Here is a 19438-nt window from a genome sequence, read left to right as displayed (position 1 = left end):
TTTCATCTCCCTAAATACATTACCTCATACTTAACAAAGTTGAATTGTACCTGCTATTTCCCTGCCCACTCCTCCAACCTGTCAACAGTATTTTGGAGCTTATAGTTATCCTCTGTGGAGCCAATTCTTGTCATCTGCACATTTCCTAATTGTGTCACTGACGTTCAAATCCAAATCATTAATGTACAAAACAGGCAGCAAAGGTTCCAAAACCGATCCCTGCAGAACATCCCTTGAAAGAGCTTTCTATTCGCAAGGGAAGCCTTTTGTTTCCTGTTACTAAGCCAACTTCAGATCCAGTTTGACACATTACCCTCACTAAAATCCAAATAGACATGATCCACTTTACGATCCTCATCAATCATCCTTATCAGTTTCCAAAGAATTCAATCAAATTTGTAAGACATGACCTCTTAACAAAGCTATGCTGACTATCCCTTGTCTAGTCCATGTGAGTCTAGGTGATGGTTAATCCAATCTTTTTTGCAAGGTTTGTGAAGGTTTGTAGCTCAGGTTGAGGTTTAGGGTGTAGGTTTGCTCACTGAGCTGTAGGTTTGATATCCAGGCGTTTTATTATTTGGCTGGGAAACATCATCAGTGGCGACCTCCAAGTGAAGTGAAGCTGTTGTCTCCTGCTTTCTATTTATATCTTTCTCCTGGATGGGGTTCCTGGGGTTTGTGTGATGTCATTTCCTGTTCGTTTTCTGAGGGGTTGATAGATGGTATTTAGATCTATGTGTTTGTTTATGGCATTGTGGTTGGAGTGCCAGACCTCTAGGAATTCTCTGGCATGTCTTTGCTTAGCCCTGTCCTAGGATAGAGGTGTTGTTCCAGTCGAAATGGTGGTTTTTTTTCATCCGTGTGTAGGGCTACGAGGGAGAGAGGGTTGTGTCTTATGGTGGCTAAATTTCTTCCTCTTTGTCCTACTTAGTGTTTGTGGCAGTCCTGACCCAGTTCAACCCATGGACAAAACCAACGTCATCTACAAAATTCCATGCAAGGACTGCCACAAACACTACGTAGGACAAACAGGAAGAAAGTTAGCCACCAGGGTACACGAACACCAGCTAGCCACAAAAAGACACGACCCTCTCTCCCTTATAGCCCTACACACGGATGAAAAAAAACCACCATTTCGACTGGGACAACACATCTATCCTGGGACAGGGCTAAGCAAAGACATGCCAGAGAATTCCTAGAGGCCTGGCACTCCAACCACAACGCCATAAACACACACACAAATCTAGATACCATCTATCAACCCCTCAGAAAACGAACAGGAAATGACATCACCACAAACCCCAGGAACCCCATCCAGGAGAAAGATATAAATAGAAAGCAGGAGACAACAGCTTCGTTTCACTTGGAGGTAATGAAACGTCTGGATATCAAACCTACAGTTCAGCGAGCAAACCTATACCCTTTAATCCGATCTCTCAGGATTGATTCTAACAATTTGTCTACCACTGATGTTAGACCAACTGGCCTATAATTGTTTGGCATTTCCTTTACACTCTTTTTAAATAACATTTGTTCTCTCGCACCTCACCTGTGAAGGTTGGAAATAATCCTCAGAGCATCTTCTATTTCCTTCCTGATCACCTTCGACATCCCAGGGAATAATCTTTATAGCCCGAGTGACCTATCCACTTTCAAGGATTCTAATTCCTCTAACATTGCCTCTTTCGTTATGATTATTTTTTCCTATATTTCACACTGCTCCTCTTGGGTTACTGTATCCACATTATGCCCTTCCTTTGTGAATACAGAGATGAAAAGTTCATTTAAAATTCTTCCCATAATTTCTGCACCTTCACATAAGTTTCCTTCTTCATCTTTGATAAGTCTCACTTTTTCCTTAACTATTCTTTTGCTCTTGATGTGCTGGTAAAACATCTTTGGGTTTTCCTTTATCTGGCTTGCTAATATTTTTTTCATGCTTTCTCTTTGGTTTCCTTATTTCTTTTTTTTAACTTGATCCCTGTACTTTCTGTACTCGTCTTGGCTATCTATAGTGTTGAGGTTTATATGGATTTCAGCAAGATATTTGACAAGGTCCCACATGGGAAACCGATACAGAAGGTAAAACCTCAAGGGATCTATGCTAACTTGGCAAGTTGGAACTGAACTTTTCGGAGTGATAGGAGACAGAGGGTGCTGGTAGAAGGCTGTTTGTGTGATTTGGAGTCCTGTGCGTAGTGGCACGCCACAGGGGTCACCGCTGGGTCCCTTCTTGTTTCTGAAATTCATAAATGATGTGGATGAGTGTGTGGAGGTGGTGATGAGTAAGTTTGTAAATGACACAAAGATTGGCCGAGTGGTTGACAGTGAGGAGCAAGGCATTCAGCTACAGGAGGATATAAATGGATGAACAGATGTAGGCAGCTGAATGGCAGATGGAATTTAACCCAGATAATTGTGAGTGTTGCACTTTGGAAGAAAGAACAAAAGAAGGAAATACTCAATGGCAGGAAATTAGGAAGCTCAGGGGAACAGGGTGATCTTGGGGTACTTGTTCACAGACTGCAGAAGGTTAATAGAGTAGTTCAGACAAGTTCAGATGCTTGCCTTTCTCAGCTGTTGTATAGATTATAAGAACAGGGAGCTATGTTGGAGCTGTACAGAACTTTAGTTAGTTCAGTTTTGGACACCACACTATAGGAAGGATGCGATTGTACTGGAGGGATGCAGAGGAGATTCGCCAGGATGTTGACGAAGATGAACCGTTTCAGCTATGAAGAGAGGCAGGATAAGCTTGAGTGTTTCCATTGGAGCAGAGATGATTGAGGGAAGACCTGATTGAAGTATATAAGGTTATCAGGGGTGTGAGCAGGGTGAATAGAAAACAACTTTCCCCTTAGTCGAAGATTCAATAGCAAGGGGACATGATTTTAAAGTGAAAGACAATAAGTTTGGACAGGATTTGAGGAAAATATTTTTCACCCAGAGGTGGTGTAGGTTTGAAATGATAGTTGAGGTGGGAAATCACAAAATCTTTAGAGAATACTTAGATGAGAACTTGAAATTTTATAACATTCATGACTATGGGCATAATGTGGGAAGGTAGGATTTGAGTATAGACTGAATGGGCTGAAAGGCCTTTAATTTATTGTAGGATCGGAGAAAATTACAGCACAGGAACAGGCCCGTTGGCCCTCCAAACCTGCACCAATTGGATCCTCTAAACCTGTCACCTGTTTTCTAAAGATCTGTATCCCTCTGTTCCCTGCCCATTCATGTATTGTCTAGATACATCTTAAATGATACTGTCGTGCCAGCCTCTACCATCTCTGCTGGCAATGCGTTCTAGGCACCCACCACCGTCTGAGTGAATAACTTTCCACGCATATCTCCCTTTGAACTTGTGACCCTGGTAATTGAGTCCCCCACTCTTGGGGGAAAAAGCTTCTTGCTATCCACCCGGTCTATACCTCTCATGAGTTTGGAGACCTCAATCAGGTCCCCCCTCAACCTCTGTCTTTCTAATGAAAATAATCCCAATCTACTCAACCCCTCCTCATTGCTAACACTCTCCATACCAGGAAACATCCTGTTGAACCTCCTTTGCACCCCCTCCAAAGCATCCCACATCCTTTTGGTAATGTGGCAACCAGAACTGCACACAGTATTCCAAAATGTGGCTGAACCAAAGTCTGATACAACTGTGATATGATGCCAACTCTTGTACTCCATACCGCATCTGATGGAGGAAAGCAAGTCATGTGCCTTTTTGACCACTTTGTTGACCTGCGATGCCACCTTCAGGGAACTATGGACCTGAACATCCAGATCTCTCTGTACATTAGTTTTCCACAGGACATTTCAATTTACAGTTCGCTCTTGAATTGGATCTTCCAAAATGCATCATCTCGCATTTGCCTGGATTGAACTCCATCTGCCATTTCTCGCCCAACTTTCCAATCTATCTATATTCTACTGTATTGCCTGACAGTCCACTTCATGATCTGCTACTCCACCAATCTTAGTGTCATCTGCAAACTTGCTAAACAGATCACCTATACCTTCTTCCAGATCTTTTATGTATATCATAAACAACAGTGGTACCAGCACGAATCCCTGTGGAACACCACTGGTCAACATTTCCTCATTTTGAGAAACTCCCAGTCGTACTCTGTCTCCTGTTGCCCAGCCAGTTCTTTATTCATCTAGCTAGTACACACTGGACCCCGTGCAATTTCACTTTCACCATCAGAGCTTAAAAATGTGTTGCTGGAAAAGCGCAGCAGGTCAAGCAGCATCAAAGGAACAGAAGAAGCCCTTCTTCAGGAATGAGGAGGGTGTGCCAAGCAGGCTAAGATAAAAAGTAGGGAGAAGGGACTTGGGGGAGGGGCGTTGGGAATACACTAGGAGGAAGGAGGTTAAGGTGAGGGTGATAGGCCGGAGAGGGGGTGGGGGCGGAGAGGTCAGGAAGAAGATTGCAGGTCAAGAAGGTGGTGCTGAGTCTGAGGGTTGGGACTGAGAAAAGGTGGGGGGAGGGGAAATGAGAAAGCTGGAGAAATCTGCATTCATCCCTTGTGGTTGGAGGGTTCCTAGGCGGAAGATGAGGCGCGCTTCCTCCAGGTGTCTTCTGCCTAGGAACCCTCCAACCACAAGGGATGAATGCAGATTTCTCCAGCTTTCTCATTTCCCCTCCCCCCCCACCTCTTCTCCGTCCCAACCCTCGGACTCAGCACCACCTTCTTGACCTGCAATCTTCTTCCTGACCTCTCCGCCATCACCCTCACCTTAACCTCCTTCCACCTATTGCATTTCCAATGCCCCTCCCCCAAGTCCCTCCTCCCTACCTTTTATCTTAGCCTGCTTGGCACACCCTCCTCATTCCTGAAGAAGGGCTTATGCCCGAAACGTCGATTTTCCTGTTCCTTTGATGCTGCCTGACCTGCGCTTCCAGCAACACATTTTTAAGCTCTGATCTCCAGCATCTGCAGTCCTCACTTTCTCCCACTTTCTCCATCAGCCTGCCACGGGGAACATTATCAAACACCTTACTGAAGTCCATGTATATGACATCTACAGTCCTTCCCTCATCAATCAACTTTGTCACTTCCTCAAAGAATTCTATTAAATTGGGAAGACATGACCTACCCTGCACAAAACTATGCTGCCTATCACTGATAAGTCCATTTTCTTTCATATGGGAATAGATCCTATCCCTCAGTGTCTTTTCCAGCTGTTTCCCTACCACTGACGTCAGGCTCACCTGTCTATAATTACCTGGATTATCCCTGCTACCCTCCTTCAAGAAGGGGACAACAAGAGCAATTCTCCAGTCCTCTGGGACCTCACCCATGTTCAAGGATACTGCAAAGATATCTGTTAAGACCCCAGCTATTTCTTCTCTCGCTTCCCTCAATAACCTGGGATAGATTCCATCCAGAGCTGGGGACTTGTCCACCTTTAATGCCTTTTAGAATACTAAATACTCCCTCCCTCCTTTTGCTGACTTGCCGAGTAATCAAATATCTATCCCTAACCACAACATCCGTCATGTCCCTCTCCTTGGTGAATACCGATGCAAAGTACTCATGAAGAATCTCACCCATTTTCTCGCTGACTCCATACAAAAAAATATGGGAGAAGGAGCAGAAGACAAACTGGCAGAACAAAGAAGAGAGACACAAAATGGGGAACAGGGTGAAAGAGAAATATGCCATAAAAGAATAGGGTGGACAGGGAGAAACACTAAATGGGGGAGAATCTGTAGTGAGGTAAGGCTTATGTTGACTTGTGATATAAAGTTATTGTCTCGTCTATTTTATTATGAGGGTCAGACAGCTATGATGTTTCATTTTGTGGACTGAGTATCACAACCCTGGAGCTCGGCTTTAGGAATGTGAATAGGTGATGGAATTAGTCATTCTTTTGTTTTATTTACTTGTATTACTTGCAGAACATTTTAGGTAAGTGTGAGGGGATCATGCAAATTGTTAATGTGGTTGTATTTCATTCCAAACAGATATGTTTATTTAAAGAGAAGTTCATCACACCACCAAATTTAGAATTGACCTCCTAAGTTATGAAGATTGTCGAGTAGCTAAATCTAATTTCAAAAATAAATGTTCCATAGCACCTTTATCTTAATGACAACACATCAATAGAATGTTGGAAGAAATTCTCAATTATCCGATGGCAGTTTTATTATCAAACGTGTTGAGGCAAAGCTTATCATTATATTATTTGTTCTTAAATTTATAAAAGGAACAAAAAATAAAATCACTTAGTGTTTGAAACTTCTCCTTATGTAATTTATTTTTAAAAAATTAGTATGAGGGATTTAACTTATTTATGATATTGTGCAATCTTTAATTGGACATGCAAAAGCTCAAAACCCTATGGTGAGACAGGTAGAGAATTTTCCTGATTTGTTGCCTGGGCAATCAGCAGATGAAGCATATTGCTCTCTGAGGTTGTCAACTGTTGTTTGATATTTTCTTGGAGATGCAATCTTATGACGTTCAATAGATAATTGATCACATCAAAACAGAACAGTCTGGAAATAATCAGTTAGATGAAAGGCCTTCAACCTGCAATGTTAACACTGTTTTTCACTTCACAGATGCTGTCTCCTGTGATGAGCATTACCCAGACTTGTTGTTTTATTTTGAATTTTGAACATATACAGTATTTTGCTTTTGTGTTTGGATTAATTTGGAGTTTGTCTTGAAAAATTGAGAAAACTAAATACAATCTAAATGTTGATTAACTTAACTCAGTTAATAACACATTTGGGTTTTTCTAGAAAACTTGGTGCAAGTGAAGGAACAATAAACCAAGAGATACAGCGTTATCAACAACTAGAATCTGTTGCTGTTAATGACATTCGTCGAGATGTTCGGAAAAAATTACAACGATCCAGTATGAGGGTGAGCAAATTATTTGTTGATGTAAATTCATGATCCATTCCATCAAAAGTAGCATCATCTTCCTGTGAATGTTTTTAATAAATCTTGTTTTGCTATGTTTGTAATAAAACTTTAGGTATTTTTAATCAATTATTCAGATATTCAGGAGGCCCAAGTTTAAATCCCATCTGCAGTAGAGGTGGGGATACTAGCACTGTGTGCTCATTGTATTTTGTATTCTTGGCTTGGCTTTGAATTGTAATCTCTGGGATTCAGTGCTCCATGGACTTGTTGCTGCCGCATGTAGAGAGATAACTGTGATAATGTATCCTCCTGTTGTAAAGGTTGCAAATAAGGCTGTCGTCTCTACTTTGCTGGATATGAATGAGCTTGATATAGATCTAGCATTGCCTCAAACATAAGTCTGTACTTTAGAGTTGTGTAAGGCTGTGGTACAATACTTCCAAAAAAATAATTTGGAGTGGTTTTGCATTCAGAAATTGTTTCACTCCATATTAGTTTTCACATATATCATAATAGAATTGCATCCTATTGAGAGTTTAATAAGAACATCTAGAGAATGAAGATGCACCACAGTTTGCTTAACAGCTATTACTACTCATCAGATAATTGAAGAATTCTATAAGAACTCTGAGTTGCTACAAAGACTATTAATGAGGAAGTTGTTCAAGATCTCCAAACTTAGAGTTCTCACTAAGCCCTTGTTAATACTCCAGAATTTTGTTTACTTGATTTCTTCCCCCCCCAGTTAACTAAAGGCAAGGTATGGGAATATTCCCCATTCTGACTAATGTCCAACAATGTGAGGGAACAAAAATCCCATAGGTGAAAAATATACTCATTCAGCAATTTTCAGGTGTTCTGCTTGATGATATGAAAGAAAAGTGAGAAAGGATATCAAAATAATACATTTTGGTATCATCAGAAATTGGGAATTATATTTTGTGGTTTGGAGATTGTGTTGGCCATTAACTGTACAAACTGGTCTGTTGTAATTGTGTCCTTGTGACTGATGGTTGTCAGGTCAGCAGAACCAATGATCAAAATTATTGGGACTGAGAACGATTTGGCAGTAGTTAATTGTCTGGGTGACATTAGAAAATGAAACGGAGCAAGCTGAAAGCTGTATTGAGAACCAGTATCAGACAGGACCAGACATAATGCAATGCATTTTTCTCAAATAAAATAAATTGGAAGATGAGTGCAAAAATGTTAGGACCCATTGCAATGTATGAAGGCTTACAAATAATTACTTTTTTAAAAAATCAGCTGATTTTTAAAATAAATCTTTCAGCAATGCATAAATGACCTACATAGAGACAGGTTATGCAAGTGACCAACCAATTATAAGATGGAGTGTTAATGTCGGGAAGTATAAGATTATTCACTTTGATAGCAAAACAAATAGAGTGTATTTTAAAAAGTGTGAAACTTATAAATGTTGATTTTCAGGAAGACTGAATGTACTCATAGAAAGAACACAGAAACTTAGCATACAGTTACAGCAGCTATAGACAAATAACAGTGTAGCCTTTACTGCAAGGGATTGCAGTACAAGAATAAGGAAATATTGTTTCTGTTGTGCAGGACTTCGGTGAAACTGTGCCAGAGGTGGCATGCACAGTTTTAGGCTCTGCATTTAAGGATGGGATAGACTTGGATGGGATACTGTCATTGACCTGAGTGTGTTTCCCTGTGTTGAGAAACTGACTGAATTGGGTGTGTGTTCTCTGGAGTTTAGATGCATCAGAGTGATTTAAATGAAACATTTAAGATTTTGAAAGGGTTTAGCCGGGTCGGCACTGAGGGGTTGTTTTCCTACCTCAGGCTCAAAAACACACTGAAGCTCGAAACCATCTAAGCCAAAACAGTCTGTTTGATTAGCACCACATCCATAAATACTCAATATCTCCAAATAGCAGCAATGTGTACCAATGACAAGATGCACTGTAGAAATTCACCAAGGCTTCTTTGACCCAACTTTCAATGCCATAATCACAATCCTCTAGAATGACTGAGGCTGTATGTGCATGAGAATACGACCACCTCAACTTCCTTTCCAAGCCAGTTACTATCTGGACTTGACTGCTCCTTCAGTGTCACTGGCTCAAGTACCTGGGATTCCCTCCCTAATGATAAATGAAAAATGATGCATGCACCAAATGGATTGCAGCAATTCAAGAAGCCAGCTCACTCGTGTCTTCTCAAGAGCATCTAGGGATGTGCAATAAATGCTGGCCCAGCCAGCAATGCCCACAGCACTTGAATGAATAAAGAAAAAGTACATATTGGTTGGAAGATTAGAGGGGTCACATTACTTGGAAGATGTGTGTATGAGACTGGAGACGAACAAAGATATCTTGGAATACAATGCACCTATCATTAAAAGTTCCAAAACAGATGACCAAAGGGGATAGAATTGAAAAATAGGCAGATTATGTGAAACTTGTATTAGATTAGATCTTTCTTGGAGTGTTGCATACAGTTCTGGTCACCATACTGTAAAAAGGATAGGGGGCCATGAGAAAGGGGCAGAGAAGATTTACAAGGCTAATACTAGAAATAAAGGAGCAGGAGAATCGACGTTTTGGGCATAAGCCCTTCTTCAGGAGTGAGGAAGGTGTGCCAAGCAGGCTAAGATAAAAGGTAGGGAGGAGGGACTTGGGGGAGGGGCGTTGGGAATGCGATAGGTGGAAGGACGTTAAGGTGAGGGTGATAGGCCGGAGAGGGGGGTGGCGGCAGAGAGATCGGGAAGAAGATTGCCGGTCAAGAAGGCGGTGCTGAGTCTGAGGGTTGGGACTGAGATGAGGTGGGGGGGAGGGGAAATGAGGAAGCTGGAGAAATCTGCATTCATCCCTTTTATCTTAGCCTGCTTGGCACACCTTCCTCATTCCTGAAGAAGGGCTTATGCCCGAAACGTCGATTCTCTTGCTCCTTCGATGCTGCCTGACCTGCTGCGCTTTTCCAACAACACATTTTTCAGCTCTGATCTCCAGCATCTGCAGTCCTCACTTTCTCCTAATACTAGAAATATGTGGGTATATATATCAGAAAAGGATGAACAAATTCAGTCTCTCTTGGTGGGGGAAAGAAAAAGGCTGAGACCTGATGCAATGAACTCCTTTAAAATTATAAAAAGTTTTAATATAGTGCAAAAAGACACTGTTTCCAGTTATGAGAGAGCATATTGTAAGATTCGATATTAATAACATGGTCATCAGGAAATCCAAAAAAAATTCAGAAGAAACATGTTCAGCCAGAGTGATGAGAGTGTGAAACTTGCTACCATGTGATTGACGTGAGAAATATGGATGGATTTAAAGAGAAATTAAACAAGCATAAAAAATGACAAAATAAAGGCAAAGTTATAGATTTAATTGTAAAGGTTGGGAGGAAGCTTGAGAGGAGCATAAATATCAGCATGGTTTGCTTGACCTGAATAGCTTATTTCTGTTCCCTTGTAAATCTGTTAAACTATGTATTGTATGCAGAGTAGACATAAGCCACTGTGTGTCTGCTCCAACTCCTAATTCTTAGCTGCCAGCCTAACAGTATGTTGTGAGCACAGTGCAGTGCAGGAACCACAGAGGTTCAAGAAAGTAGCCTACCACCACTTTCTTGATGATAGCTCGGGATAGACAATAAGTGTGACCTTGATAACATTACATGAACAAATTGAAACAAAGCTGTGAATGAAACCATGCAAGATTGCATAAAGTACAGAAAAACGGCTAATGCGGACTTACAGATTTAAACAGGGAGGCAAATGTCAAATGGAAAATGATATATGCGTACAGAAAAATTTAAAGCAAAGAAGAGAATGAGCGATATGGTCCCTCGTGAAATTCATTAAATGATGTATTCTGTCTATTTGTATCATGAATCCGTGCTTTAAATGGCATTATCTGTGCATTTATTGTGTTGCACATTTTAAACTTTTATTAAGAACAGTATTAACATTTGAAAAAAATTTTGGACTGAGTTAGTTATGCTGCTCCATGTAAAGGACAAATATATTAGAAATGTAGAACACAGTTTGTTTATAGAAAGTCATTGCAATATGTTGCTAAAGCTTGACCTTGTACAATGTTGCATATAGCTTTTTATTTTGTTCAAACTCCAAAGTCTAAGTGAATGTGTGGTTTGTACAGGCTGCATCCCTTAAAGATAAATGGGGTCTAGGCTATAAGCCTAGCTACAACAGATCAAAAAGTATTTCTGCCTCTGGAAGACCACCTTTGAGAAGACTGGAAAGGACAAGGTGAAACATGTTTTACTATTACAGTTGTGGTATTTATACTATTGTAAAATTTAAGAAGGACTATGATATTTATGTACTACCTCCTATCCTATCCAATTCCACTTCAAAGTGCAATCACTGGATTTGGCAGGTAAGCAGAACATGTTATACCCCACAAACAACAGTTCGATGAATGAGCTGAAAGAAAACACATGCTTTGTCAAAAGTTTTTATCTCTTAATTATTCAGAAATACACAAGAATCCCAATATTTGTACTTTGAGAGGAGAGTGCTGATTGATTGGCAGATAGATAATGATTGCTATAGGCATTGACATGGCGAATGTACCAATTAATGCTGATTGACAGTTTACAGGCAAGTTTTGTTTAAATTTTCAGCCAGATGAAGAACGAGGCCCTGTGTATTAATATACATAGCTTTCAGTGTGTGTAAATGCAATTCTAAATTATTCACATGCAAGAAAGAACATATACATACACTGCATCTGCTTCAACTCCATAAAACAGGTACCAGACATTCAGTGTTTATTTCTCAGGGCAGTGCATTGACCAACCACAGTCAATCTGGCTGGTTTAAAATATAAAAGCTTGGCTGTCAAACTGTCATCATTATTAACAATCATCATTAACTGCTACTTTCCCATGACAGCACCCGTACCAATTAAAATCCATTTGTCAAACAATCAGCACTTCACTGTCATACACAGTAAATTTTGCTTTACCTCCCTAAATTATTATTCTTGTGAATTATCCTGATGAATGCAAGACAAAAAAGCTTTAGCAAAATGGTTCTTTCTTCAGCAATACTCAAGTTCTGTACTGTTAAACGATTATTGATGGATATTTATTGGTATGGTTGGACTGCCCATTCCTCAAAAAACAATGTAGCTAGGAAGTTCAGGTATATCCCTAATTTCCAAGTAATGCATTAGTCTGTTTATTGTGATTGACCCGCCAGGGAAGGCATATTTTTAACATCTGAAACACAATTGACAATAAATTGTTGCTTTGAAATAATTGCAGTCAGGCTCTGTAGCAGGGCCTTGACCTCATCACATTCTGACTGGGAACCAAGGTGGTTTCCAACTAAGCAAAATATACTACTATTGTACTTACAAGAATAATGTATTTCTTTAAAGATTTATAATTAAAACAGTAGGTTTGCCCACATTAAACTGACATTCATTAATTCACTGATGCTATTAATATAATCTGGGGTTATTTATAACATAAGCATCCTTTAAATATGGTCTGCCACAGATATGCTCTTTCAGGTCAATGGAACATCTTGAATTCACAAACTGCCAGATCTGAACTATTAGGGACTGATTAGATTTGAGATTAGGTTAGATTTCCTACATATGGAAACAGGCTCTTCGGCCCAACAAGTCCACACCGACCCTCCGAAGAGTAACCCACCCAGATCCATTCCCCTACCCAATGTTTACCCCTGACTAATGCATCTAACAGTATGGGCAATTTAGCATGGCCAGTTCACCTGACCTGCACATCTTTGGATTGTGGGAGGAAACTGGAGCACCCGGAGGAAACCCACATAAACACTGAGAGAATGTGAAAATTCCACACAGACAGTCACCAGAGATGGGAATCGAACCCGGTTCCCTGGCACTGTGAGACTAACCACTGAGCCACTGTGCCAACTGAAATAACACTGATTGAGGGAAGAGCACATTCTTATTAACCTAAAAGTGGACAGTTGCATAGTAATGTGTTTCTCTTAGTGACCCTCAAATGAACCACTGCACAGCATTATCACACATTTGAAAAGGTCAACAAAAGTCTTATCAAAAGCTGAAATGCTCCTTTTGGAGAAGTACTTAAAGCTTATTGGATTGTAACTTTGAAATAATAACTTTATTGTATCTATTGTAATAGTACAGAAAGAAATTTTATGGCAGCTTGTTACGTACTTATGTGTAAATGTTGCATAATGTAATTTCAAAACCTGTACTTCAGAATAATGTATTTAGAAATCCTAATGCATAATGTCTAGCAGCATAGCCCTGGGTGTATGAAGATTCTGGCCTTGTTTAAGTTTGAAATATTCTTTGTTTAAAAATATAAACTCTAATTTTGTGTTAACCTGTCTGTTCAATACTTTCTGGAAAATTGATGAATTTGTTTCGATTTATGTAAAATACTTATAATTCTTATTTTAAATTATTTTCAATTTGAACATGTAATGTCTGCATTCACTACATCATTGGTCATGTTCACGTGAGTCTTTCTTCAGTTCCAGAGTAGGTGAGGCAGAAGAGCCTAACGAAATCCAAACTTCAGAACAACCTATACCTGGATCAGGCACTGGAACAAGAGTAACTTTCAAGGTACAAGAAACGGTAAGAGTCTCGTAAAAATTAACCATCAGCCATGACATCAAATAATAATATCAGCAGCGAAACCATATTAGAGAAACTTACAGACAAGAGTCTGGAAATCCTAAGGTCTATGTTCTCGAGTTCTGAAAGAAGGAGCTGCAGAGATAGTGAATGAACTGGTTTTAATTTTCAAAATTCTATATATATATCTGGAATGATCCCAACAACCTGAAACTTAGCAAGTTAAAATTTGTGGTATGGCAACACAAAATTAATATAGTTTTAAGGAAGAGTAATAATGTTTGATAAATGTGTTAGAGTTTCTTGAGGATGTACACTTGTCGGGTAAGTAAAGAGAAGCCAGAAATATGATATACTTAGACTTCCAAAAGACATTTGAAAGGTTCCACACAAATGTTTCAATGAATTAGCATAGATAGAAGATTTGATAACAACAGGAAGGAAATGATAGGAATAAAAGTGGTATAGCAGCTAAAGGCAATAAGTCTAAGCTTGTTGCTGATACAAAGCCCAAGTGGGAAAGGGAGGATGTGATACGTAGATATAGAAAAGCTAATCAAGTGAACAATTAGGTATAATAAGGGTTAGTGTGAAGTTATTCACTTTCTTAGTAAGAATAGAAAAATGGAATATTTCTTGAAATCTGTGAATGTTGATGTTCAGAAACACTCTGGTATTTTCAGACATGGAATGCACAAAAACAACATGCTGATGCAGCAAGCAATTATACAGGAAACTTGCATGCTTGTCTTTATTACAGCTGTGTTGGAGTACAGAAATATACAAACCTTATTATAATTGTACAGAGCATTGAGGCAACATCTGAAATAGGGTGTGGAATTTTGGTCTTCATATTTAGGAATAGCATTGCAACGATTGTAAGAAATTGCATTGAATGTTTACAGAGAAGATTCACTCATGAGGTGGGATGCCCACTGATGAGAGACTGAGTGAATTGGGCTTATATAGTACTCTCTGATGTTTGAAGGACTGAGAGAAAGTCCCATGGAAACAAGATTCTGAAAGAACTTGAGAGGGTAGACCAGTGCTTTACAAACCATTTCCCCCATTGCAATCCCATTTTCATGCACTCAACCATAAATTAAGATGAGGGAGGTTTTGTGGAGTTTTGGGTTGCTTGGTAAAGACGTGTAAATGCCCCATAGAAGCAGAGACGAGATCTCTGTATTCACATGTCCAAACAACAGCAGGATAAAAATGTGGGCATGTCATGGTGACTTGAGTTGGTCCAAAGGCTGTCCTGCCAGAACCTCCAATACAGTCACCAATGCTGACCTGGAGCTTGTGACTCAGCTGATGAGGTTACAACCCCCCAATGATTTAAAATCCCCTGGGCTAGATATTGTGTTTTTCTGGGTGGGGAATCTAAATGGCTGGGCCATAGTGTTGAGATAAGAGGCCAGTGATTTCAGGCTGAAATATAGGGAAACCTCTTCACTCAAAGGGTTGTGAATCTTCAGAACTATATATTCCTGAAAGCTGTGGATGTTTCATCATTGAATATACTTAAGGCTAAAATAGATATTTGTTCCTCGGGGAATCTAGGGAAAAATGGAGTGGTAGAAAAGAGAAGTTTACGCTGATCATCAGCCAAGGTTGTATTGAATAGTAGAGCAGGTTTGAAATTCTATATGATGGATGCCTCCTATTTCTTATGTTCTGTGAGATTTTGTACAGTGCTTTCTTTGAGATTGGGATTAAACAATATTGGCGAGATTAGTGTTATAAATATTGTCCGTCTTTCCTTAAACTCTCCGGAGTTGCTTAATATGTGACGCAGCTTCCATTTCTTAGCAACGATATCTGTTGACTTCATAGATGCAAGTATTGACCAAAAAGGCCTGTCTTTGTTTGAGCTTTCAAGTTGTTCCAAAGTAATTTTTAAGTGAATCAATGTGAAGATGGCAAGATAACTAAAGACAGTTAGATGATCTGATTCCCCGGTCATATTGTAGCTAAATAGTGTGGCGATCTCCAAGGAAGAAATGTAAATGCATTCCCATGTTAAACCAAGTTTAAGTAATTGCCATGCACTCTGTAAAATGTTTCAAAGCCTTTTTTCTTTGATCATGCTTGGAGATCCAGTTTCTGAATTTCTCTTGCCTTTTTTCTCATCATTGATCATCTCAAGGCATTGTATTGGTTATAAGATGCTATACCAAAGCAATCTCTTGTAAAGCTATTAATTTTCCAAATGAAAGTATGAGCAGGTATTTCGCTGTTTCATGCACTTTCAAAAATGAAATGCCAATTGTCTCCCAAAAAACTTCACAATTAGTTCTAGGAATGTAAGCTAAAACTAAAAGAAAATGCAAATTGAAGTATTTATCATTTCTATTTTAAGAATATTTTGTGTTGTTTGCTTTTATTTGTGTTGAAGGTTATTAAAGCAATGTGAGATTTAAAAAGTTAATTTTTTGTTAAGCAATTTTATTATTGCATTGCTATAATTCTTTTCCTCCCTGTTAAGGAACAGTACACTTTTTTCTTCTCTCTTTTGCAAGCCAAGAACAGATTCCTAGGCCTTAGCTAATTTTCCTTTTGATTGTCTCCAAGGAGCTGCACAAGAAGAATGTGGCTCTTACTGTGTTACTGAAGACACCCTGTGCATTTGACTCAACACATGCATGTTGTAATAGATTTGATATTAACAATTTTGTACTGAACTGTAGTTGCAAATTACTTCGTGCCATTTGTCTTGTATTGACACTTAAAAGTTTAGAATCATGGTGACCAAATTTTACTGACTGGTTATCATTAATTGAAACTTTTAGTGGATCATGTTCTGAGTACAGAGAAAAAAATTATTAATGCACATTGTTTTCCAATAACGTTAAAAAGCCCTTGTATTATTTATGTGTGACAGCAAGGGCTGTTAGTGTAACATGCCTTGCAATTTTTTAGTAGTGTTACAGTAATCTAATGGGAATGTTGCTTCCTATAAGCTATTATATAATTACATTTTCTTTTTTACTTCATTAAAGTTGAATGATACAGCTTTGGGCCTTACAAAACAAGTCAGCACTCCAAAAGAAGGGTATTTTCAGGTACTGGTTAAAAATTTGCTCTGCAACAAAATGAATTGCTTCATGGGAAAATCATCTTCACATTCTATCAACTTTTAAACTATGCAAGTTTAATATAACAGCATTTATGTGGTGTGATTTCAAAATTTTACATTGAATGTAACTTTTTATTGGATAATCAACATGTACAGCAAAACATATTGCTTTTGCATCGCAACAAATATGTTGCAAATATAGTGTGCAAGTCACTGAAAACTTTGTCATGCTAATGTTAGAAAACTGCTCATACTTTTAAAAGAGTATATAGTCTTTAAAATGCAGTTGCAAGGGAACCACTTCAACTCTAAATGAGACTAAAGTTTTAGTGAAATATTGATAGTATCATTTCATTCAAGAGTGGAATATTTCATGCTCCATAAATGCTCATGAACTTGCATGCAACTTGCTGATTAATTAATGCATACAACTCTTTTGCTCTACAGGCAATTTTGATTATTACTGAACTTAACCTTAATCTCCATCCTCCATGGTCTATATAGAGTAAAGGCAAAATTCCTAACACACTTTATAATCAAAGTTGAGAACTATAAACATAGTAATGTTAGGAAATTTATTTCACTTAATGCTTTGCTTTCATTGTATTCTAACACCATTTTCTTATTATTGTCTGATGAAGATTCTTTGTGTATTATTGTTACTTGAGATCTTAGGTTCTACATTGGAGGAAAATGGATTTAGTTTTCAGTTTTGTGAAGGTCTGACTTTTTTTTTAAACAGGTCAGAAAATCATTTTGAAAAGTGAGTTCAAAACAGTATTTAGAGGAAGTCATGTGATTTAAGCTGAATGTCCAGCAAGCCTCTTGGGAGACAATTGAAATGTATTTGTGTTTGCAGAGTTGCTGTTAGTACCAATCTCCAATCAGAGGGGGCTGGGCAGAAGTAGTGAGTTGTTTAGATGTCAGTAAAAATAAAGTTCCAGAAGCAGAGGCTGTGCAAATGTCAGAAAGAAATACATCGTAGAAAGCTGTTGAAGACAAGTATAGGGAATCCTTGTTAACCAATATGTGTGCTGCATTTGCAGTTTGCTTTGAGGGTCTCCGAGAGAGACATTAAATAAAGAAAATAGCACTTAATGAATGCACAGCAGAAATTTACCAAAAGAAAATCAGTTGCAGCAGATCATGGACATAGGGATGACTATTTACTGAAGTACCTGTAAAGCTGTTGTTAAGGTAAAAGGCCTGAAATTTTTTTTTTTGACATTTACAATGAGAGTGTTCTAGTCATCTGATATAGTTGTGGTTTTTCCTTGTGTAGTACATCTTTGTGTTCTTTTGTTAAAAGTATATCGGTAGCCTCTTATGACTGTAACTCAGTCAATGATTTCAATAGTAAATAATAAGAAACGTAAAACCAATGGTTTATGAAGCCAGTTTTCAATCTGAGGTCTCACTTGTCAAATACTACTGTCAGCTGGGATCATAAATATCTGTCCACTCAAATAATTGTTAATGCTGTGTTTGTAAACAAAGTACAGTTCTGCATTTCTACTGGAATCCGAATCCAGTGCATATCTTTAGTGATGGTGGGGTTTCTGTAGTTGCCCTCAATGTGTAAAGTACAGAGGAAGAAAGAATGAGCTGTGGATTCTATGTTGATTGATCCTTGCTGAATAGTGTTTACATTTGCAGATTAGACAAAACCTAAAACTGGCCTAGCCATACATGATCATCACACAGCAAATTTAATTTTTTCAGCACCGATACATATGCTGAGTATGTAAGTTGAGCTTTGTTTTCAGACGTTTCGTCACCATACTAGGTAACATCAGTGAGAGTCTCTGGTGAAGTGCTGGTGGTATGTCCCGTCTCTCTATTTATAAGTCTTGGTTTCTTAAGGTGGGTGATGTAATTTCCATTCTTTTTTTCAAGGGAAGGCGGATAGAATCTAAATGAAAGTGTTTATTGATGGTTCTGGTTAGAATGCCATGCACAATAATTCTTAGAGGCATGGCATTCTAGCCAGAACTCCATCAATAAACACCACCAGCACTTCACCAGACACACTCACTGATGATATTCCCTAGAATGGTGACAAAACATCTGAAAATAAATCTTCAAGCTCATAAGTTAACTTACATACTTACCATCAACCTGAGCTACAAATCTTCTCAAAGATTGCTGATACATATGTTGATTTGACCAACAGGAGGTTTGCCATTACCCAAAGAATTTTAACCTAATATATCGTCCTTTTTAAAACAGGAGGAAAATCTTGCGTTGATCAAATTGCACCTTAAAATACGCAATGATTCACATTTTTCACCTTGTTCTTAAGTCCCTCACTAGCTTAATAAGCAAAATATTGATGTTGTCTTTATTCAACTTCCATGCTTGTAGGACAGTTACAGGCACTATAGAGAAGGAAGAACTTTTTTTTAAATGAACCTATAGTTCTTTTTGTCTTGTTGACATTTCTTTGCTATCATTATATGTTCAAAATCTTTTTACTTCTTGGGAGTTATTTATTGAACATCAGTGAAATTATAAACTTTTGAATAACAATCCCATTTTCTCTGGCCTTCAGATAACTGAAGTCTTTCAAGCATGGGATCATTCTCTATCATCTCTATCATTTCACTAAGGGTTTGACATTTTCCTAAATAATGGTTTCCAGAATTAGTAACAACCTAATTTGTGTTTTAAAATATATTAATTTTAAAAAAACGAATTCTATCCCTGATTTATTTGTGGACACCACTGTACACTTCCCTCCAGTGTCAAAAAGAGGTATTTCTTATTCTCTGCTTTCAGTCAAAAGCTGAGTTGATATTCTTGAAGGTGTTGTTCATTAAATCCCATTAGCTTCAATTTTTCTGTTATGTAGT

At 38.5% G+C, this 19438-nt stretch overlaps 1 protein-coding gene across 7 annotated transcripts in view; it reads left to right on the top strand.

The window, feature by feature from the left end:
- kiaa1109 (KIAA1109 ortholog) overlaps window positions 1–19438 on the top strand; it is a 427165-nt gene that overhangs the window by 334203 nt on the left and 73524 nt on the right. For 4 of the 7 annotated variants that reach the window (XM_072584208.1, XM_072584205.1, XM_072584206.1 and 1 more), the window contains 4 exons: window positions 6761–6884; window positions 11036–11145; window positions 13399–13504; window positions 16510–16572. In XM_072584208.1, the coding sequence (XP_072440309.1) occupies window positions 6761–6884; window positions 11036–11145; window positions 13399–13504; window positions 16510–16572 (403 nt within the window). The remainder of the gene's footprint in view (window positions 1–6760; window positions 6885–11035; window positions 11146–13398; window positions 13505–16509; window positions 16573–19438) is intronic. The other 3 variants (XM_072584210.1, XM_072584207.1, XM_072584212.1) reach the window with 1 other exon arrangement.

The sequence above is a fragment of the Chiloscyllium punctatum genome, chromosome 14, assembly GCF_047496795.1.
Source record: "Chiloscyllium punctatum isolate Juve2018m chromosome 14, sChiPun1.3, whole genome shotgun sequence".
Taxonomy (NCBI): domain Eukaryota; kingdom Metazoa; phylum Chordata; class Chondrichthyes; order Orectolobiformes; family Hemiscylliidae; genus Chiloscyllium; species Chiloscyllium punctatum.
The sequence above is the reverse complement of the archived record's forward strand: the minus strand, read 5'-3'. Positions and strand labels throughout refer to the sequence as shown.